Here is a 24,787-nt window from a genome sequence, read left to right on the forward strand (position 1 = left end):
GGCAGCAGCCTAAGTAGGGAAGCCCAGACTTCCCTCTCCCCAGCCACTTTGTCCAGTTCCTCCCGGGGGATCCCGAGGCGACAAAGTCTCTCCAACGTGTCCTGGGTCTTCCCCGTGGTCTTCCACCTGGTTGGACGCGCCCTAAACACCTCCCTAGGGAGGCGTTCAGGGTGCATTCAGACCAGATGCCCAAACCATCCATCCATCCATACAATTTCTATCGCTTGTCCCAATCGGGGTCGCTGAGTCCATAGTGGATCGAACATAATAGTGAGAGTCCAGTCTATAGTGGCTCTAACATAATAGTGACAGTCCAGTCCATAGTGGATCTAGCATAATAGTGTGAGAGTCCAGTCCATAGTGGATCTAACATAATAGTGAGAGTCCAGTCCATAGTGGATCCAACATAATAGTGTGAGAGTCCAGTCCATAGTGGATCTAACATAATAGTGTGAGAGTCCAGTCCATAGTGGATCTACCATAATAGTGAGAGTCCAGTTAATAGTGGATCTACCATAATAGTGGGAGAGTCCAGTCCATAGTGGATCTAACATAATAGTGAGAGTCCAGTCCATAGTGGATCTAACATAATAGTGAGAGTCCAGTCCATAGTGGCTCTAACATAATAGTGTGAGAGTCCAGTTAATAGTGGATCTAACATAATAGTGTGAGAGTCCAGTTAATAGTGGATCTAACATAATAGTGTGAGAGTCCAGTCCATAGTGGCTCTAACATAATAGTGTGAGAGTCCAGTCCATAGTGGATCTAACATAATAGTGTGAGAGTCCAGTTAATAGTGGATCTAACATAATAGTGTGAGAGTCCAGTCCATAGTGGATCTAACATAATAGTGTGAGAGTCCAGTCCATAGTGGATCAAACATAATAGGGAGAGTCCGTCACTTGCGTTCACAGCTATAAGTTGCCTCTTTTCATCGCATAATTCCACAGTATTATGGACATCTGTGTTGCTGAATCTTTTGCAATTTGTTCAATTAATAATAGAGAAGTCAAAGAAGAAAGATGTAGATGGGAAGCGGTTTATTGCGGCCGCCTTTAGCAACACAAACGCAGCCGTTGTTTCCCTGTTTACATTCCCGAAAGACGACGGTGAAGCTTTACTATGGAACATAGCGGTCAAGCGAACATGGTTCTTTACCACATTTTAACCGGCAGATTTCGGTGAGAAAATGGTGGTAATAAGTCGGCTCGTATTGTTGACATGAGCGGAGTGCTTGCGTCGTTCCTCGTGCACCTGTCAGAGAGGCAGCTGCGGACTCTCTTGCCTCTTCCCACCGGCTATCCCTGAACGTGGGATGCTTCCACCTTGGAGGAGGGGAGAAAAAAAGCTCAGCCCGGCCCAACCGGCTGTCTTCGCTTCGCCTCGTCGAGAAACGTGGCTTCCCTCAGAGACACTGGCGGTCACCACACCCGTGGCCACACCCCTCCGACTTTCAGGTACAACCATATAATCTCACTAAAACACTAGTAACACAGTAAGCAGATAAGGGATTTTCCAGAATTATCCAAGTAAATGTGTCTAATAACATCTGAATCGCTCCCACTGCCTTTGCCTTTTTTTTTTCTAGTCCTTCACTCTAACTTTCCTCATCCACGGATCTTTCATCCTCGCTCAAATTAATGGGGAAATTGTCGCTTTTTCGGTCCGAATCGCTCTCGCTGCTGGTGGCCATGTTTGTAAACAATGTTCAGATGTGAGGAGCTCCACAACCCGTGACGTCACGCGCACATTGTCTGCTACTTCCGGTACAGGCAAGGCTTTTTTATTAGCGACCAAAAGTTGCAAACTTTATCGTCGATGTTCTCTACTAAATCCTTTCAGCAAAAATATGGCAATATGATGAAATGATCAAGTATGACACATAGAATGGACCTGCTATCCCCGTTTAAATAAGAACATCTCATTTTAGTTGGCCTTTAAGTATCCATGTTGCTCGAGCCAGGAATCACACAGTGTTCCACCAAAAAGGAGGTGAAGCTTTAAATAAAAGCACCTTCGGCGTTGTCATTCGTCATAAAATCAAAGTCTAACTGGTGTCACAACACAGGCAATGTCGCTCATCACTTCCCCGTCCGCAAAGTCATCTCCGGGAATTTGATAGGAATACCTTTTTTTTTTGTTTCTTCCCACTTTATTCTGTTTAACTAGGAAGCCAATCGGGGAAGTATTTTACTGCAACTGTCTCAGCAGAGAGAAAGCTGACGTTGTCTTTTTTTTTTTTTAGTGCTTTGTCTTGTCTTATTTTCTTTTAAATTGGGTCGTCTTTAAGTGGCCCTTAAATGGCTATTCAGTGTATTCTGTGAATAGTTGGAGGTCAGTATACTCAATAAAACGCAGTCATACCAGGAAAATTCAAATAAAAAAAAGTTCAAATGAAAGTGAGGTAGTAAGTTATTTGTATTGAGCTGTTTTGTCATTGTGATATTTAAATTGAACACATCAAATTTGGCTATTATTTGATTATAAATCGATTGTTTATACATCTTTAATCATTATATTGAATAATGTTAGTATATTGTATATTATTATTTTACTGTACATTCTAAATGTCTTACATTTGATTTTATTAATAATAATATATAACAGCATTTAGTTGAGATAATAATGACTCATAAATTGTAATATGGGATCCATTATTTTTTTAACTATTAAAAGGAACCTAAAATATGACTTATTTTATCTTTGTGGAAAATATTGGACACAATGTGTTGTCAAGCTTGTGAAATGTGATGGAAGTGTGAGCCACTATCACACTATTGTTCTGTTTTTTAATATATATATCTATATATAGAATAGTAAGTACTTTATTGATCCCTGGGGGGAATTCAGCACCACAATTCGCTCACAATAAACATTAAACACTTTGGTATTTTTTTTACGTGTGAATAATATAAATAGTCTATTATACAGCATTATTCACATGTGAATAATATAAATACAGTCTATTATACAACATTATTCATATGTGAATAGTATAAATAGTCTATTATACAACATTATTCACATGTGAATAATATAAATACAGTCTATTATACAGCATTATTCACATGTGAATAAAATAAATACAGTCCCTTATACAGCATTATTTACATGTGGGCTTCATGGTGGCAGAGGGGTTAGTGCGTCTGCCTCACAATACGAAGGTCCTGAAGTCCTGGGTTCAATTCCAGGCTGAGTATCTTTCTGTGTGGAGTTTGCATGTTCTCCCCGTGAATGCATGGGTTCCCTCCGGGTACTCCGGCTTCCTCCCACCTCCAAAGACATGCACCTGGGGATAGGTAGATTGGCAACACTAAATGGTCCCTAGTGTGTGAATGTGAGTGTGAATGTTGTCTATCTGTGTTGGCCCTGCGATGAGGTGGCGACTTGTCCAGGGTGTACCCCGCCTTCCGCCCGATTGTAGCTGAGATAGGCGCCAGCGCCCCCCGCGACCCCGAAAGGGAATAAGCGGTAGAAAATGGATGGATGGATGGATATTTACATGTGAATAACATAAATACAGACTAATATAAATACCATATATATTTTTTTTATAAATGGCTGTGATCCATCCATCCATCCATTTTCTACCGCTTAGTCCCTTAGTCCCTATCTCAGCTACAATCGGGCGGAAGGCGGGGTACACCCTGGACAAGTCGCCACCTCATCGCAGGGCCAACACAGATAGACAGACAACATTCACACTCACATTCACATGATCATTTCTAATCGCTGCTATGTTGGAATTCTTATCATTTTTGAAACTGTTGTTGATATTATTCATTGTTGTTTGACTTCTTTTGGATTGTTTTGTGTCATGTTTGTGTGTCCTCTCAACTGCTCTGTTGATTGCTATTCTGCAAGTTGCTGGGTGGGGTTTGGAATTGGAATTGTATTTTTATGGTAGTTTTGTCTATAAGTTTGTTGGATTGATTGATAAAAATATATAAAAAATAAAAAATAATAACTTATCCACAAGGCTCCTCCTTTTTTGACCGACGTATGCTGTACTGCATCTGTATGAAGGTTCTTATTCATCCAGGTCATTGTAGTCTTAGGGCATTCAATAGATCACAACTGGACTATTTGGTTTGTCTTAGAAGACGTTTCACTTCTCATCCAAGTAGGCTCATCAGTTCATGATCCTCAGACGAGCTCCACCGGAGTCTCCAATCATTCCGGTTCTCCATACACTCGGCCAGCTCCCGCATCTTTCTTCAGGATGTCCATGTACGTTAGCCCGGGACGTCCTCGCGATCGATTCCCGAGCAAGCTGGCCCTCTTGGAGCTCCCGATGTCTGTGGCAGTGGCCGGCCAGCCTCATCCTCCTAGCTGTTACGTTCTGGCTGAGCCTTGTTGGTGATGTGGATGTTCTGGTCCACATTCAAAACAGCTCGTATCATTCTGGGGTAGCACCCATCTAGGGACTTCTGCATGGTGGGTGTCGGGGTCCAGTTTTCGCAGCCCTACAGGAGGACAGACTCCACAGTGGCATGGAATAGATTCAGCTTTATGTGTCGGGGGAGATTCGAGAACCACACTCTTGACATACCGTTCAGGGCCCTCCAGGCTAGTGCCTCCCTGACTTTAAGGTCTTGTTCTGTGGAGTTCATCCAGGAACCCAAGTACTTGAAATCAATGACCTCTCGCAGAGCGTTGCCTCCTAATGTTATTGGCGAGTGGTCCATGTGTAGGTTGTAGGTGATTACCTCAGTCTTCTTTGCGTTCAGTCTATTGTCTATCCTTACCGTTATTGTAGTTAGCTACAATAACGGTAAGGAGCTTTGCCACGGTTATCAATATTACCGTTTATCGTTATATCTCTTACAAGGACGGCAACAAACACAAATACGACACTCCACGAATGGTAGAATTGGGGCTGATTGTTGGGCCAAAAAGAAGTAATCTTATATAGTCTGATGTCGGGTCCTGTTGATCAATGGCTTTGATTTTTTTTGTCACGCTCCCATTTACCGGGCTGGCCTTGGCCAGATTTAAAATCCCAGAGTTCACAAAATGCAGATTGACTGACTGCAAACCTTGTCACTTGTACGGCTTAACCACCTTCTGTGGATTAATAGACGGAGATTCACGGCGGACAGCAGACTAGACTTGCACCGGGGCCTGATGGGACCTGTACATAACCTTGACTTCATCACAACTTCTTTGGGCGAACAGCTCCATAAAACACATTGGCAGAATGACACCTACAAGGGAAATGTCATTTATCCACCACTTTCCTTATCCTGGATCTCATTAAAGCCTAAAGGATAGGACAGGGGGTTTTCGGAGAAAATATTTTACACATTCACAGCAAATTGATTTTATTCAGCAGTTTATGGTCTCGCGGGGCAACACAGCACAGCTCTTTGAAAAGTTACACATTGTGATGGGACAGAGGTGTTGGCATGGGAAGCAGGGAGCTAAGCACTGAAATCCTCATGCAGCAGAATATATTTACTGTCAAGCACTGCATTAAAAATGAATTTTCACCTCATTACAGGAATAATTCCGACTTAAAAGTGGCCTCTTCAACCTCCGCCTGGTAAAATAATCAGCTCAGATTCCTCAGCCATTTGATGAAACGCTCCAGTAGACACCAATAAGATTCAGTCAGCGAGCATTATAGGGATTCCATATCATTTTTAGTCTTTGTGTGAATCAACAACATTCACACATGCTTTTCTACACCAAAATTCATCCATTTATTCTTCTTCTTCAGATTTTGGCGCAATCTTCCTTCCACAATTTTCTCCCGATTCAAACCGTTCCAACATCAAACTGTTCAGCCTATTACAGAATCGCTGTCTTTCCCCTGACAACTTCCAAAAATTCTCAGATTTCCCAGAATTCCAGGTTTTCCGGGACATTTTTTCCCTTTCAGAATGAATTGACCCATTTTTCAAAACGTCCACCATTTCCACATTTTTCAACCCATTCAAACCATTCCAACTTCAACCTATTCCCCCATTCTGGAAATTCAAACTTCCCTATTTCCAAATTCAAAAAAGTTCCAAGATTTTCCAAAAATCCTGGTTTTCCAAAGCCCTATTTCACCCTTTTTTCTGGTGACTACTACTACCACATTTTTCAACCCACTTCAACCGTTCCAAAACATTCATCAAAGTTCCACAACTGCCACATTTTTCATCTGATTCAAACTGTTCCAACTTCAAACAGTTCAGCCTATTTAGGAATCACTGGCTTTCCCTTGAAAAATTCCAAAAATTCCCAGATTTCCCAGAATTCCAGGTTTTCCAGGACATTTTGCGTATTCATAATGAATTGACCCATTTTTTCAAACTTCCACATATTTCAACCTATTCCACCATTCTGGAAATTCAAACTTCCCTATTTCCAAGTTCCAAAAAATTCCAGGATTTTCCAGAATTCCTAGTTTTCCAAAGCCCTATTTTCACCCTTCTTTCTGGCGATTACTCCTCCCACATTTTTCAACCCACTTCAACCGTTCCACCATCTAAATTTTCTTCTTAATTAGGACAAAAAACAAAGTTGTTTTGTGAACTGGAAAAATTCCCGGTTTTGCCGAAAATTTCAGGAATTCCGTGATACCATTTCTCAATTCAACATGTTACTACCCCAACATATCTCGACCAATTTGAAAAATGCCAACACCAACCATTTCAACTCATTTAAACCATTCAAGTTTATTTTTACCATTTAAAAAAAAATTCCCGCTTTTCCCGAAAATCCCAATTTTGGGGGAAATTCCCATAGAAGTCAGTGGAACATTCTTCAAAGTTCCACAACTGCCACATTTTTCATCTGATTCAAACTGTTCCAACTTCAAACTTTTCAGCCTATTCGGAAATCACTGGCTTTCCCTTGACAACTTCCAAAAATTCCCAGATTTCCCAGAAATCCAGGTTTTCCGGGACATTTTTCCCATTCAAAATGAATTGGCCATATTTCAAACTTACACCATTTCTACACTTTTAAACCTATTCAAACAATTAGTCATTCAACCTATTCCACTATGTTGGAAATTCAAACTACCCTTTTCCCATGTTCAAAAAAGTTCCCAAATTTTCCAGAATTCCTGGTTTTCCAAAGTCCTATTTCCAACCTTTTTTCTGGCGACTACTCCTACTAAAGATTTCAACCCAGTTCAACTAAACATTCTTCTTAATTAAGACAAAAAAAGAAGTTGTTTTGTGGACTTGAAAAATTCCCGGTTTTCCCGAAATTTTCCAGGAACTCCGTGATACCATTTCTCAATTCAACATGTTACTACCTCAACATATCTCGACTACTTTGAAAAATTCCAACACCAACCATTTCAACTCATTCAAATCATCCAATTTTATTTTTACCAATTTTCTAAAAATTCCAGCTTTTCCTGAAAATCCCAATTTTGGGGGAAATTCCCATAAAAATCAGTGGAACATTCTTCAAAGTTCCACAACTGGCACATTTTTCATCTGATTCAAACTGTTTCAACTTCAAACTGTTCAGCCTATTCGGGAATCAGAGGCTTATACTTGACATCTTCCAAAAATTCCCAGAGTTCCCAGAATTCCAGGTTTTCCGGGACATTTTTCGCATTCCAAATTAATTGGCCCATTTTAAAAACTTCCACTATTTCTACATATTCCAACCATTCCACATTCAACACATTCCACCATTCTGGAAATTCAAATTACCCTTTTTCCAAGTTCCAAAAAATTCCGGGATTTTCCAGAATTCCTAGTTTTCCAAAGCTCTATTTCCACCCATTTTTCTGGCGACTACTCCTCCCACATATTTCCACCCACTTCAACCATTCCACCGTCTTAACATTTTTCTTAATAAGGACAAAAAAACTAAGTTGTTTTTTGAAGGGGAAAAATTCCCGGTTTTCCCGAAAATTCCAGGAATTCCATGATACCATTTCTCAATTCAACACATCATTACTTCAACATTTCTCAATGGATTTAAAAGAATTCCAACACCAACCTTTTTAACCCATACAGACCATTCAAGATTTTCCCAAAAATCCCATTTTTGGGGGAAATTCCCATCGAAATCAATGGAATATTATTCAAAGTTCCACAACTCCCACATTTTTCATTGGATTCAAACTGTTCCAACCTCAAAATATTCAGCCTTTTCGACAATTGTGTTCTACTTAAACAATTTTTCACAAAAACCTCCAGGATTTCAGTTGAACTTCAGCAATGGAGCATTCACACACAATCCTTCAGGAATCGCCTCGTTGAATTTTTTGTGATATTTCAAACTCGAGCTGAAGAAATGTGTCAACCTATTGAACACAGCAAGTAATTAGTGCTTCAAAGTGCTGCTGAGAAAGGCACTTATTGTCAGCCCTGAGCTAACACATTTGTAAAAACAAAAAAAAACAATACAGTACTGCTGGTGAGGGTTTGTTGAGTTAAAAAAAAGGAAAAAAAAGGTATCGCGTTTTAATAGGACTAAAAAAAAAAGTCCATTTAGCATATGAAAGTGGGACTGGCTGACTGATGTCAACTATTTGTTTTGGAACCGTTTATTTAGGCAAAGAACTGAGAAGCTTGTCGCTCTTTGATGACATTTTGGTCGGATGGATGCAACCTGTGCAGGGTAGTGTTAGCACCGCAGTCATTTCACGTACGGTCCTGGTCAAAAGTTTACATACATTTCTAAAGAACATCATGTCATTTCTGTCTTGAGTTTCCAATCATTGACTGACTCCACTCGGGGTGGTCTCCTCCTGGCCCCACTGTGGACTGGACTCACACTTTTATGTTAGATCCACTATGGACTGGACTCTCACACTATTATGTTAGATCCACTATGGACTGGACTCTCACACTATTATGTTAGATCCCCTATGGACTGGACTCTCACTATTATGTTAGATCCACTATGGACTGGACTCTCACACTATTATGTTAGATCCACTATGGGCTGGACTCTCACTATTATGTTAGATCCACTATGGACAGGACTCTCACTATTATGTTAGATCCACTATGGACTGGACTCTCACACTATTATGTTAGATCCACTATGGGCTGGACTCTCACTATTATGTTAGATCCACTATGGACAGGACTCTCACTATTATGTTAGATCCACTATGGACTGGACTCTCACACTATTATGTTAGATCCACTATGGACTGGACTCTCACTATTATGTTAGATCCACTATGGACTGGACTCTCACTATTATGTTAGATCCACTATGGACTGGACTCTCACTATTATGTTAGATCCACTATGGACCGGACTCTCACTATTATGTTAGATCCACTATGGACTGGACTCTCACTATTATGTTAGATCCACTATGGACTGGACTCTGACACTATTATGTTAGATCCACTATGGACTGGACTCTCACTATTACGTTAGATCCACTATGGACTGGACTCTCACTATTATGTTAGATCCACTATGGACTGGACTCTGACACTATTATGTTAGATCCACTATGGACTGGACTCTCACTATTATGTTAGATCCAATGTGGACTGGACCCTCACACTATTATGTTAGATCCACTATGGACTGGACTCTCATTATTATGTTAGATCGACTATGGACTGGACTCTCAAACTATTATGTTAGATCCACTATGGACTGGACTCTCACTATTATGTTAGATCCACTATGGACCGGACTCTCACTATATTATGTTAGACCCACTCGACATCCACTGCATCCGGTCTCCCCTAGAGGGGTGGGGGTCACCCACATCTGCGGTCCTCTCCAAGGTTTCTCTTAGTCATTCACATTGACGTCCCACTGGGTTGTGAGTTTTCCCTTGCCCTTATGTGGGATCTGAACCGAGGATGTTGTTGTGACTTGTGCAGCCCTTTGAGACACATGTGATTTAGGGCTATGTAAATAAACATAGATTGATTGATTGATTGATTGATTGATTGATGGACGACCTTCTGGAGGAAAGTTCTGTGGTCAAATGAAACAAAAATGGAGCTGTTTGGCCACAATACCCAGCAATATGTTTGGAGGAGAAAAGGTGATGCCTTTAATCCCAGGAACACCACACCTACGGTCAAGCCTGTTTTGCTGCCAATGGAACTTCTGCTGAAAAGATGGGGCGAGGTACACCCCTTTGTCCACAACTGCGTGAGCAAATAGTCAAACAGTTTAAGAACAACCTTTCTCAAAGTGCAATTGCAAGACATTTAGGGATTTCAACATCTACGCTCCATAATATCATCAAAAGGTTCAGAGAATCTGGAGAAATCACTCCACGTAAGCGGCATAGCCAGAAACCAACATTGAATGACCGTGACCTTCCATCCCTCAGACGGCACTGTATCAAAAATCGACATCAATCTCTAAAGGATATCACCACATGGGCTCAGGAACACTTCAGAAAACCACTGTCACTAAATACAGTTGGTCACTACATCTGTAAGTGTCAGTTAAAGCTCTACTATGCAAAGTGAAAGCCATTTATCAACAACATCCAGAAACGCCGCCGGCTTCTCTGGGCCCGAGATCATCTAAGATGGACTGATGCAAAGTGGAAAAGTGTTCTGTGGTCTGACGGGTCTACATTTCAAATTGTTTTTGGAAATATTCGACATCGTGTCATCCGGACCAAAGGGGAAGCAAACCATCCAGACTGTTATCGACACAAAGTTGAAAAGCCAGCATCTGTGATGGTATGTGAAGTGAAGTGAAGTGAATTATATTTATATAGTGCTTTTCTCTAGTGACTCAAAGCGCTTTACATAGTGAAACCCAATATCTAAGTTACATTTAAACCAGTGTGGGTGGCACTGGGAGCAGGTGGGTAAAGTGTCTTGCCCAAGGACACAACGGTAGTGACCAGGATGACGGAAGCGGGAATCGAACCTGCAACCCTCAAGTTGCTGGCACGCCCACTCTACCAACCGAGCTATGCCCGTATGGGGATGCATTAGTGCCCAAGGCATGGGTAACTTACACATCTGTGAAGGCACCATTAATGCTGAATGGGCCATACAGGCTGTGATGAGGTGGCGACTTGTCCAGGGTGTACCCCGCCTTCCGCCCGATTGTAGCTGAGATAGGCTCCAGCGCCCCCCGCGACGCCAAAAGGGAATAAGCGGTAGAAAATGGATGAAAAAATGGTCCGTACAGGTTTTGGAACAACATTTGCTGCCATCTAAGCGCCGTCTTTTTCATAGACGCCCCTGCTTATTTCAGCAAGACAATGCCAAGCCACATTCAGCACGTGTTACAACAGCGTGGCTTCGTAAAAAAAGAGTGCAGGCACTTTCCTGGCCCGCCTGCAGTCCAGACCTGTCTCCCATGGAAAATGTGTTGCGCATTATGAAGCGTAAAATAGGACAGCGGAGACCCCGGACTGTTGAAGGACTGAAGCTCTACATAAAACAAGAATGGGAAAGAATTCCACTTTCAAAGCTTCAACAATTAGTTTCCTCAGTTCCCAAATGTTTATTGAGTGTTGTTAAAAGAAAAGGTGATGTAACACAGTGGTGAACATGCCCTTTCCCAACTACTTTGGCACCTGTTGCAGCCATGAAATTTTAAGTTAAATTATTACTTACAAAAAAAAAAAATTATGAGTTTGAACATCAAATATGTTGTCTTTGTAGCATATTCAACTGAATATGTGTTGGAAAGGATTGGCAAATCATTGTATTCTGTTTATATTTACATCTAACACAGGGGCCTCAACCATGCGGCTTGCGAGACGTTAATATGCGGCCCGCGCTTTGATATCAAAATTTAATGTCAGTGCGGCCCGCAAGTTTAATATGAAGGGCGCCTGAAAGCGTCATGCTTGCCAACGTCCCCAATTTTCACGGGAGATCCCTGAATTTCAGGGCACCAATTCTCTCGAAGCCCCTGTCAACTTTTACCAGATCAACAATATTCAGGCAGTGCCATAATGGCACTGCCTTTAGCGCCCCCTACATCCTGAACTGACAGCGTTCAAGCCCAGTTGTATGTTGCATCTGGCCATGTGAGACGCACGTTTGTTATTGCAAGATATATTTGATCAACAGCTACACACGTCACACTAAGGGTGGCCGTAAAAAAATAGTTTAACACTGTTACAAATATGTGCCAGACTGTGAACCCTCACCAAACAAGAATGACAAACACTTTTCGGGAGAACATCCACACCGTAACACAACATAAACACACCCAGAACAATTACCAAGAATCCCATGCAGACCTAACGCTTCCAGGCTACAATATACACACCCCTGCTACCCTGAAGTTGATGAATCCAGATGGATCTCTATTACAATCCCCAAAGAGGGCACTTTAAGTTGATGATTACTTCTATGTGGAGATATCTTTATTTATAATTGAATCACTTGTTTATTTTTCAACAAGTATTTTAGTTATTTGTATATCTTTTTTTCCAAATAGTTCAAAAAAAGACCACTACAAATGAGCAATATTTTGCACTGTTATACAATTTAATCAATCAGAAACTGACGACATAGTGCTGTATTTTACTTCTTTATCTCTTTTTTTCAACCAAAAATGCTTTGCTTTGATTAGGGGGTACTTGAATTAAAAACATGTTCACAGGGGGTACATCACTGAAAAAAGGTTGAGAACCACTGTTGTAGAGGACGTTAAAGGCAGTGCAGTCACGGCACGCCCTTAATAATGTCGGCCGGGTGAAAATTAGGAAAAATCGGGGAGAATGGTTGCACCGGTAGATTGTCGGGAGGTGCACTGAAAATCAGGAGTCTCCCGGAAAAATGGTGAGGGTTGGCAAGTATGTTGCTAGGGCGAGAAAGCCATTCATAGAAGGTGAATTCATTAAAAAGTGCGCGTTGGATTTTTGAATAAATCTTTTCTTGCGGCCCAGCCTCACCCAGTTTCTGCATCCTGTGGCCCCCAGGTAAGTTTGAGACCCCTGGTCTAACACAATTTCCCAACTCATATGGAAACGGGGTTTGTAGATGACCATAGCAACTAATTAGATGACCATAGCAACTAATTAGATGACCATAGTTACTAGTTAGATATCCATAGTAACTAATTAGATGACCATAGCAACTAATTAGATGACCATAGTAACTAATGAGATGACCATAGCAATTAATTAGATGATCTTAGTAACTAATTAGATGATCATAGTAACTTGTTAGATGACCATAGCAACTAATTAGATGATCATAGTAACTAATTAGATGACCATAGTAACTAATTAGATGACCATAGCAATTCATTAGATGATCTTAGTAACTAATTAGATGATCATAGTAACTTGTTAGATGACCATAGCAACTAATTAGATGACCATAGCAACTAATTAGATGACCATAGTAACTAATTAGATGACCATAGCAATTAATTAGATGATCATAGTAACTAATTAGATGACCATAGCAACTAATTAGATGACCATAGCAACTAATTAGATGACCATAGCAACTAATTAGATGACCATAGTAACTCGTTAGATGACCATAGTAACTAACCAGATGACCATAGTAACTAATTAGATGACCATAGTAACTAGTTAGATGAACATAGTAACTAATTAGATGAGCACAGTAACTAATTAGATGACCATAGTAACCAGTTAGATATCCATAGTAACTAATTAGATGAGCATAGTAACTAATTAGATGAGCATAGTAACTAATTAGATGAGCATAGTAACTAATTAGATGAGCATAGTAACTAATCAGATGACAATAGTAACTAATTAGATGAGCATAGTAACTAATTAGATGAGCATAGTAACTATTTAGATGAGCATAGTAACTAATTAGATGACCATAGTAACCAGTTAGATATCCATAGTAACTAATTAGATGACCATAGTAACTAATTAGATGAGCATAGTAACTAATTAGATGAGCATAGTAACTAATTAGATGAGCATAGTAACTAGTTAGATGAACATAGTAACTAATTAGATGAGCATAGTAACTAATTAGATGAGCATAGTAACTAGTTAGATGAACATAGTAACTAATTAGATGAGCATAGTAACTAATTAGATGAGCATAGTAACTAATTAGATGAGCATAGTAACTAGTTAGATGAACATAGTAACTAATTAGATGAGCATAGTAACTAATTAGATGACCATAGTAACCAGTTAGATATCCATAGTAACTAATTAGATGACCATAGTAACTAATTAGATGAGCATAGTAACTAATTAGATGAGCATAGTAACTAATTACATGACAATAGTAACTAATTAGATGAGCATAGTAACTAGTATATCATCCATAAGCGCAGATTTCAAGCATTGAAGTACTTTGTATAGTTCAAGACTTATTATGGTCATTAGAAAAGATGAGTGTATATCATAATGGCAGCTACACTTTCCATCTCAACGCAAAAAATGTGCTTTGGCTCAAAAAAGGTTAAAAAACACTGCGCTAGAATGACCCCCAGGTAACAATATTCACTGACATTTGCTATTATTTCCTTATTAACGGTCACACTCGGAAAGGATGACATTTTATATTTGTTCACAAAATACATTGTTGCGCGTTTTCTTAATATTTAACATGACACAAAGTGTGTCCAGGTTGCCAAACATGCACCTGGCGGCTCAGGTGGAGACTGAAGAAGAGCTACTCACCTGTCCCGCAGGGGCCGAGAAGCAGCGAGGAGACCAGCAGGACGAGCGCAGACCGCCGTGTGTTCCTGGGAGGCATGTTGAAGCCGCGTGGCGTTAGAGAATCCGACCGAGAGGAGACAGTCTCTCCACCTCCTCTGCCAGCGTCTGCTCCGTGCAGGCGGGGAGGGGAAGAAGGGGGACGCTCGCACTGTCAAGTGATGGAGGGAGGAGAGAAAGAAGAAAAAGACAAGAGATTAAAGGTGGAGCAGGTTTGCACCAGACATCTTCTTATTAGCACTTTACTTTTATGTGTCGTGTTCGCTCCACCTAAGACAGGCGTGACCAAAGTGCGGCCCGAGGGCCATTTGTGGCCCCCAGCTAAAATGTTAATGGCCCATTCTAAAAAAATACTATAATAAAAATTTTAAACATAAAAGAGTGTAATAAAAGAGTAAACAGTGACATGTAACAAGAAAAAGTTGCAGTGTTGACACTAATAACACTGTCTAGTCAAAGTACAGAGCAAGAAAAACAGCACTGAGTTGCAGAGCACACTCCAGGCCTGAAGGGGCAGCAGTGAGAGCTGAGGGCTGAACATCTCCACCTGCTTCCACTAGATTGGCTTGATTGAGTTCACCTGTTCACCTGCTGAGAGCACATGCTTAACAATGAATGTTTAAAGATAAATTCACTGATGTTTACAAATTGTTTAAGTTGACTGAAAGTAAATTGAAAAAGTTATCAGTGATGTTTAAGTTTATTCTTGGACTGTTTAAATTTCATTTCATTCATATTATTGGAAATGTTTAAGTTTATTCTTAAACTTAGGTCGTCTCAGTGGAAATTCATTTTGACTGGATTGATTTAATGCATAGGTGTCAAACTTTGGGCCGCCGTGTAATTTTATTTGGCCCTTGAAGCAAAATCAAATTAACATTAGAGCTGGCCCGCTGTATAACACAGCATGCACCGATTTCCCGAGAGATTCTCGAATTTCAGTGCCCCTCACGAAAATCTCTCGGTGCAGCCATTCTACCGAATTCCACCAGGACAACAATATTGGGGGTTTGCCTTAAAGGCACTGCCTTTAGCGTCCCCTACAACCTGTCGTCAAGTCCGTTTTTCCTCCTCACAAACAAACAGCGTGCCGGCCCAGTCACATAATATACGTGGCTTCTACACACATGTAAGTAAATGCAAGGCATACTTGATCAACGGCATACAGGTCTCACTGAGGGTCGCCGTATAAACAACTTTAACACTGTTACAAATATGCGTTACATTGTGAACCCACACCAAACAAGAATGACAAACAAATTTCGGGAGAACATCTGCACCGTAACACAACAGAACAAATACCCAGAAAATCCCTTGCAGCACTAACTCTTCCGGACTGCTACAATATACCCCCCCTCCCCCGCCCACCTGAGCCCCAAAATTAACTGAGCAGTAAAAAGGCCTGAATGGTTGATTTATTCTTTATTTTATTTTCAAATTTATTAGCCTGTGGAAAAAGTTAATGTTAATATTTACCTCAGAAGGCTGCAAATACAAAAGAGGCATTCATTTTAAATTTTAAATTGATTTGATATGCCATTGATATTTTTAAATTATTATTGTTATTATTATTTGAAACTCAATTTTGCATGTCACTATAAAGTTATATAAGCCTTGCTTGTTCAATATTCAATGAAAAACTTGTTTGGGTCCCTATTAAAAGTCTGATTTGTTCAACCTCGGCCCGCGGCTTTGTTCCGTTTTAAATTTTGGCCCACTCTGTATTTGAGTTTGACACCCCTGGTTTAATGGAAAGCAAAGCAGGTATTTTGATGTATGTTAAGAAACACTAATGTGTTCTTTTTTCTGTTTGATTAAGGTTATCAACCTAATCAACCCACCACTAATCGGCTATTCTAATCGGCTAATCAACTATCCAATAATCAACTATTTAACTCCCGACTATTTGACTATTCATTCATTTCATCCATTCATTTACGCCGATAATCTAGTTTATTTGATTGCTTCAACTCAAACATCGATAAATCACAAGGAAAGAGGATTGAATTGTCCCTTTGTGTCCTTTTTTGAGTCCCACGGGCCCTTTCAAGTTTGGGCACAGCTGCGAAAAACCTGAAGAACTTGACAAACAAAAAGCTGCCATGCGGACTGTTATTGACCTGCTGAAGACTCCAATTACTTCACTGGGACTATTTCACTTTCAAATATTTTGGGGGGATAATATTGCATATTTTGTGCGAAACAAAGTTTTCTTTCACAAAAAGGTCATCAAACAAACAAAAGTATGAAAAAAATTACAAAATCTTATAATCAAGAGATCTACAGACTTAAGCGTTAAAAGTAAAAAAAGATAAATATACATTTGGCTTATTCTCAACACTTATTCTTTTTTTTATGGTTATGAATTATTGACCTATTTAGGGTTCCAATTACTTCACATCAAATATTCCACTTTGAAATGTTTTAGGGGAAAATTTTGCATAGTTTGTGTGTTTGCCATATAGAGGTTTTGACATAAAGGCCATAAACATAAAAACAAAATTAAAAAAACATAACGACAGACATGTCAGAGTTAGTTTGTGTCGAACCCCAAGATGCAGCGAAGGAGGCAAGCGTAGAATGAGAAAACATGATTCAATATAAATACTAAAACAAGAACAAACAAAAGGGCTACGACAAAAAGCGGGCACGAGGTGGATAACAAACTAAAAGAGTTAGCATGGGAGCTAGAAAACAACAGGAGTTTAGCATGAAAACTAACAAATCTCAAAATAACCTAGCGAGGAAACTAGCAGGTAGCGAGCAGGAAAACAAAAAGTCGTTACGTGTTGTATAAAGATGAATTGAAAGCAGGGAACAAAAGGCAGTAAGCTACAAACTGCTACAAAAATATAGCTTACCGCGCTACGCTGCAACGACACGACACGACAGGAGCGACGATACAATACCGAAACGACAATACATGGCAATAATCCAGCACTCGACTGGAGGACCAAACCGGTTCAAATAGGAGCGGGCTGATTGACTCCAGGTGTGGCCAGGTGCCAATCAGCCGCAGCTGAGGGGAAAACAGCGCTCAGAGAGAAAGACAGGAAATGACCAAAATGAAAGCGCTGACAGGAAACAAAGACAAACACAGATGAAAAAACTAAAACAAAACCAAACTGTCAGGGACGAACCTGACAAGACAGACCTGAAGTTGATATCGGGATTCAAGCGTTAAATGAAAAAATAATAATTTATGACTTATTTCTGACAATTTTACGACGGAGACCCTTCCGGAGACCGGGGACCAAACTTCATTTCATCATCATTTATTTTTATTCCTTTCATGAAAATGCATATTTACAAGCCACGTACAATTGACACTGTCATTGTTTTTCTTTCTTATACATTTCCATGATCAGAAAGGAGCAGGTGGAAGAATTATATTCTTATATTTATCTGCCCCTTTTTTAACACAAATTACAGTATTTTAGATTAATTATAACTGTTCCCTCCACCAACACCCAAACTCCAACATACTTTTCCATTTTCCTTTAAGCAATTTCACAATGACAGTTTGATATAATTTCAGTTTTCTCTTTTTATAACTTTTTTTAAATACAAATATATTCTTACAGCTTTTTAAGTCTTTGTTTAGAGAATTCCATGCTTTCACACCAACAACAGACAAGCACATTTGTTTCAAATTTGTTCGCGCTCTTGGATGTTTAAAGTCATACGGCCTTCTGTGGTTCTCATCTTCAGATGTGAACACAAATAACTTTTGTATGTCCTTCGGAAGAACTTTATTTCTCGCTTTGAACATCATTAATAGTGTATTCAATTCTACAATGTCTTTTAGTTTTAGTAATCCTGACCTAATGAAGAGTGGATTTGTGTGGTCTCTATATCCTACTTTAAAAATGATTCGAATTGCTCTTTTCTGTGAAAGAAATAAAGGCATTGTGTTGCAATATGTATTTCCCCATATTTCTGCACAATAATTGAAATAAGGTAGAATAATTGAGCAATATAACATTCTCATTGTGTTGTTTGGAAAACTATATTCAACCTTGTTCAAAATAAATAAGCTTTTAGATACCTTATTTTTCACATGCATTATATGAGCTTTCCATGTCAACTTTTCATCTATGATGACCCCAAGAAATCAGATTTCAGACACCTTCTCAATTTTCACATTGTTTATGGATAAACTAACTTCTATCTTTCTTGAGGAAAGCCACAAAGGTAAAAAAACAACAACTATTGTATTGCTTTTAAACAGGAAAAAACATCAAAATGGCCGCCGCATGCTTTAATTTTTCAGTCTGTGGCCCTCATTGGAAAAAGTTTGGACACCCCTGACCTAAGAGGTGGAGAATACACTCAGAAATCAAACAAACCTTTTTTATTTCTTCAAATGTAAAGTCTAAAACCGAATACATCCATCCTTCCATCTACTTCAGGGGTCGGCAACCTAAAATGTTGAAAGAGCCATATTGGACCTAAAATACAAAAACAAACAAGTCTGGAGCCGCAAAAAATTAAAAGCCATATTACATACAGATAGTGTGTCATGAGATATAAATTGAATTATGAAGACTTAAATGAAACTAAATGAGCTCAAATATAGCCGCAAATGAGGCAAAAAGATGCAATATGTACATACAGTTAGCCTAAATAGCATGTTAGCATCGATTAGCTTGCGGTCATGCAGTTACCAAATATGTCTGATTATCACTCCACACAAGTCAATAACATCAACAAAACTCACCTTTGTGCGTTCATACACAACGTTAAAAGTTTGGTGGACGAAATGAGACGGAAAAAGGAATAGCATAAAACAGGTCTTAGAAAGTCGGAGGAAGTTGTACATGTAAACCAGGGGTGTCCAAACTTTTTCCACTGAGGGCCGCACACTGAAACATCAAAGCAAGCGGCGGCCATTTTGGTTATTTTTATTTTAAAAAACAATTCAGTATATGTATAAAAAATATAAATTTTGGCCTCCACTCGGTTATGATACAGGGTTTTGGTAAAAAAAAATAATATAAAAAATGTGTCATTATTCAGTATTATTATTTTTATTATTATTCAAGTTTTAAATCTCTAGATCAACATTAGGGAAAAAATGGAAAAAAAACACAAAATATGCAATATTTTCACCCAAAAACTTTTTTAGGTGGAATATTTCAGATTATATAATAAATGGAGCCTTAATTTTGGATTTTAATTCATTACTATTTTTTTTTTGCAATTAAACTTAAACTCTAATCACACTAAAATAATTGGGGATCCGTAAGTGTCCTACTCATTAAAGTGTTAAAGAATAAATTATAAAATTGTTTTACTTTTAGCACAATAATTTCAAGATCAACTTCAGATATATCCGTCAATTTAAAGTTTTATTGTTGTTTATGTTTTGTTTGTTTTAGGCCCTTCTTTAAAAAAAAAAAAACTCCCTTTTTTTATATGACAAAACACAAAATATGCAATATTTTCACCCAATAAAACTTTTTTAGGTGGAATATTTCAGATTATATAATAATTGGAGCCTTAATTTTTAATTTTAATTCATTACTATTTTTTTAGCAATGAAACTTATAAACAAATCACACTAAAATAATTGGGGATCCGAAAGTGTCCTACTCATTAAAGTGTTAAAGAATAAAATATAAAATTGTTTTACTTTTAGCACAATAATCTCGAGGTCAACTTCAGATATATTCGTCAATTTTAAGTTTTATTGTTGTTTATGTTTTGTTTGTTTTAGGCCCTTCTTAAAAAAAAAGCTCAGTTTTTTTATATGACAAAACACAAAATATGCAATATTTTCACCCAATAACACTTTTTTAGGTGGAATATTTCAGATTATATAATAAATGGAGCCTTAATTTTGGATTTTAATTCATTACTATTTTTTTTTAGCAATCAAACTTAAACACTAATCACACTAAAATAATTGGGGATCCAAAAGTGTCCTACTCATTAAAGTGTTAAAGAATAAAATATAAAATTGTTTTACTTTTAGCACAATAATCTCGAGATCAACTCCAGATATATCCGTCAATTTAAAGTTTTATTGTTGTTTATGTTTTGTTTGTTTTAGGCCCTTCTTATAAAAAAAACAGCTCTGTTTTTTTATATGACAAAACACAAAATATGCAATATTTTCATCCAATAAAACTTTTTTAGGTGGAATATTTCAGATTATATAATAATTGGAGCCTTAACTTTGGATTTTAATTCATTACTATTTTTTTAGCAATGAAACTTAAAAACAAATCACACTAAAATAATTGGGGATCCGTAAGTGTCCTACTCATTAAAGTGTTAAAGAATAAATTATAAAATTGTTTTACTTTTAGCACAATAATTTCAAGATCAACTTCAGATATATCAGTCAATTTAAAGTTTTATTGTTGTTTATGTTTTGTTTGTTTTAGGCCCTTCTTAAAAAAAAAAAACAACTCCGTTTTTTTATATGACAAAACACAAAATATGCAATATTTTCACCCAATAAAACTTTTTTAGGTGGAATATTTCAGATTATATAATAAATGGAGCCTTAATTTTGGATTTTAATTCATTACTATTTTTTTAGCAATGAAACTTAAAAACAAATCACACTTAAATAATTGGGGATCCGTAAGTGTCCTACTCATTAAAGTGTTAAAGAATAAATTATAAAATTGTTTTACTTTTAGCACAATAATCTCGAGATCAACTTCAGATATATTCGTCAATTTTAAGTTTTATTGTTGTTTATGTTTTGTTTGTTTTAGGCCCTTCTTAAAAAAAACAGCTCAGTTTTTTATCTGGCAAAACACAAAATATGCAACATTTCCCCAAAGAATATCTCAAAGTGGAATATTTAATGTGACGTAATCGGAGCCTTGAATAGGTCAATAATTCAAAATGACATTGATTTTTATACATTATTATTTTTTAAAGAAAGAAACAGCCTGCATGGCAGCTTTGCAACAATTTCTTGTTACATTTCACCTGTTTGCTATTTTATACCACTTTTTATGTTTTTTATTTTTTTCAATTGTATTTTTAAAATGTGCCGTGGGGCCAGTAAAAAATAACCTGTGGGCCACACTTTGGACGAACTACGGTGAGTTCAAGGACCGCCAAAATTAATAGGGCAAAACGGCGCACACCAAACACTCGAATCAATAAAGCATGTTTAATATAAACAGTTTGCTTTATAACAATTAGGATGCTTTGTGTTTGTCCTCCTCCAGAAACCATATTTAAACAAAAAGTATGTTTTTTTTTCCCTCATCTTTTTTCATTTTCATATATTTTTGAAAAAGCTCCAGAGAGCCACTAGGGCGGCGCTAAAGAGCTGCATGCGGCTCCAGAGCCGCGGTTTGCCGACCCCCTGTCTACTTCCACTTATCCAACGTCGGGTCGCGGGGGCAGCAGCCTAAGCAGGGAAGCCCAGACTTCCCTCTCCCCAGCCACTTGGTCCAGCTCTTCCCGGGGGATCCCGAAGCGTTCCCAGGCCAGCCGGGAGACATTGTCTTCCCAACGTGTCCTGGGTCTTCCCCGTGGCCTCCTACCGGTTGGACGTGCCCTAAACACCTCCCTAGGGAGGCGTTTGGGTGTCATCCTGACCAGATGCCCAAACCACCTCATCTGGCTCCTCTCCATGTGGAGGAGCAGCGGCTTTACTTTGAGTTCCTCCTGGATGGCAGAGCTTCTCACCCTATCTCTAAGGGAGAGACCCACCACACGGCGGAGGAAACTCATTTGGGCCGCTTGTACCCTGATCTTATCCTTTCGGTCATGACCCAAAGCTCATGACCATAGGTGAGGATGGGAACGTAGATCAACCGGTAAATTGAGCGCTTTGCCTTCCGGCTCAGCTCCTTCTTCACCACAACGGATCGATACAGCGTCCGCATTACTGAAGACGCCGCACCGATCCGTGTGTCGATCTCACCATCCACTCTTCCCTCACTCGTGAACAAGACTCCTAGGTACTTGAACTCCTCCACTTGGGGCAGGGTCTCCTCCCCAACCCGGAGAGGGCATTCCACCCTTTTCCGGGCGAGAACCATGGACTCGGACTTGGAGGTGCTGATTCTCATTCCGGTCGCTTCACACTCGTTGGTATGCAGTAAAGGACAATGACTGAGAAGTGGCCAATAAGGGGAGACGCTGCAATAATCAATCAATCAATCAATCAATGTTTATTTATATAGCCCCAAATCACAAATGTCTCAAAGGACTGCACAAATCATTACGACTACAACATCCTCAGAAGAACCCACAAAAGGGCAAGAAAAACTCACACCCAGTGGGCAGGGAGAATTCACATCCAGTGGGACGCCAGTGACAATGCTGACTATGAGAAACCTTGGAGAGGACCTCAGATGTGGGCAAACCCCCCCCCCCCCCCCTCTAGGGGACCGAAAGCAATGGATGTCGAGCGGGTCTAACATGATACTGTGAAAGTTCAATCCATAGTGGCTCCAACACAGCCGCGAGAGTTCAGTTCAAAGCGGATCCAAGACAGCAGCGAGAGTCCCGTCCACAGGAAACCATCTCAAGCGGATCAGCAGCGTGGAGATGTCCCCAACCGATACAGGTGAGCGGTCCATCCTGGGTCTCGACTCTGGACAGCCAGTACTTCATCCATGGTCATCGGACCGGACCCCCTCCACAAAGGAGGGGGGGACATAGGAGAAAAAAGAAAAGAAGCGGCAGATCAACTGGTCTAAAAAGGAGGTCTATTTAAAGGCTAGAGTATACAGATGAGTTTTAAGGTGAGACTTAAATGCTTCTACTGAGGTAGCATCTCGAACTGTTACCGGGAGGGCATTCCAGAGTACTGGAGCCCGAACGGAAAACGCTCTATAGCCCGCAGACTTTTTTGGGCTCTAGGAATCACTAATAAGCCGGAGTCTTTTGAAGGCAGATTTCTTGCCGGGACATATGGTACAATACAATCGGCAAGATAGGATGGAGCTAGACCGTGTAGTATTTTATACGTAAGTAGTAAAACCTTAAAGTCACATCTTAAGTGCACAGGAAGCCAGTGCAGGTGAGCCAGTATAGGTATATATGTATGTATATATGTATATAAAGGTATATATGTATAGGTATATATGTATATAAAGGTATATACAGTATAGGTATATATGTATATAAAGGTATATACAGTATAGGTATATATATGTATGTATATATGTATATAAAGGTATATACAGTACAGGTATATATGTATGTATATATGTATATAAAGGTATATACAGTATAGGCGTAATATGATCAAACTTTCTTGTTCTTGTCAAAAGTCTAGCAGCCGCATTTTGTACCAACTGTAATCTTTTAATGCTAGACATGGGGAGACCCGAAAATAATACGTTACAGTAGTCGAGACGAGACGTAACAAACACATGGATAATAAGAAACAACACACACTGTAAAGAGGAATGACACACACACACACAGTGTAAAGAGGAATGACACACACACACACACACACACACACACACACACACACACACACACACACACACACACTGTAAAGAGGAATGACACACACACACACACACACACACACACACACACACACACACATACAAGCTACTAAAAGCGCCTCAAGGACTCAATCGACCGTGTCAAAGCAATATCGGTGTCTCAAGTGCATGCGGGGGGAAATAAAGCAGTCTTGGAGACGGTTACAAAAATGACAAGCATAAGAATCACTCGGTGGCTTGTAAATAAAAAGCCGTTTTACCTGTTATCTTAAAACGGGGATGCACTGTCGGACACTTTGCGATGTGTAGTGAACAAGTAAGGCTATGTCTACACCAGGGGTCTCAAACCTGGTGCCCGCGGGCACCAGGTCGCCCGTAAGGACCAGATGAGTCGCCCACTGGCCTGTTCTAAAAATAGCTCAAATAGCAGCACTTACCAGTGAGCTGCTTCTATTTTTTAAATTGTATTTATTTACTAGCAAAATGGTCTCGCTTTGCTCAACATTTTTAATCCTAAGAGAGACAAAACTCAAATAGAATTTGAAAATACAAGAAAATATTCTAAAGACTTGGTCTTCACTTGTATAGCTCGGTTGGTAGAGTGGCCATGCCAGCAACTTGAGGGTTGCAGGTTCGATTCCCGCTTCCACCATCCTAGTCACTGCCGTTGTGTCCTTGGGCAAGACACTTTACCCACCTGCTCCCAGTGCCACCCACACTGGTTTAAATGTAACTTAGATATTGGGTTTCAC

At 39.3% G+C, this 24,787-nt stretch overlaps 1 protein-coding gene across 3 annotated transcripts in view; it reads right to left on the minus strand.

Annotated features, from left to right (window-relative positions):
- Window positions 1–19,458, minus strand: part of LOC133540884 (contactin-associated protein-like 4) — a 141,000-nt gene extending 121,542 nt beyond the window's left edge. For 2 of the 3 annotated variants that reach the window (XM_061883898.1, XM_061883897.1), the window contains exons 1-2: window positions 19,313–19,458; window positions 14,557–14,743 (exon numbers count right to left, since the gene is read on the minus strand). In XM_061883898.1, the coding sequence (XP_061739882.1) occupies window positions 14,557–14,743; window positions 19,313–19,414 (289 nt within the window). In that variant the 5' untranslated portion in view covers window positions 19,415–19,458. Of the gene's footprint in view, window positions 1–14,556; window positions 14,744–18,941; window positions 19,016–19,312 lie in introns of all 3 variants that reach the window. The other variant, XM_061883899.1, reaches the window with a different exon arrangement.
- Window positions 19,459–24,787: the final 5,329 nt, after the last annotated feature.

The sequence above is a fragment of the Nerophis ophidion genome, linkage group LG22 (assembly GCF_033978795.1).
Source record: "Nerophis ophidion isolate RoL-2023_Sa linkage group LG22, RoL_Noph_v1.0, whole genome shotgun sequence".
Taxonomy (NCBI): Eukaryota; Metazoa; Chordata; class Actinopteri; order Syngnathiformes; family Syngnathidae; genus Nerophis; species Nerophis ophidion.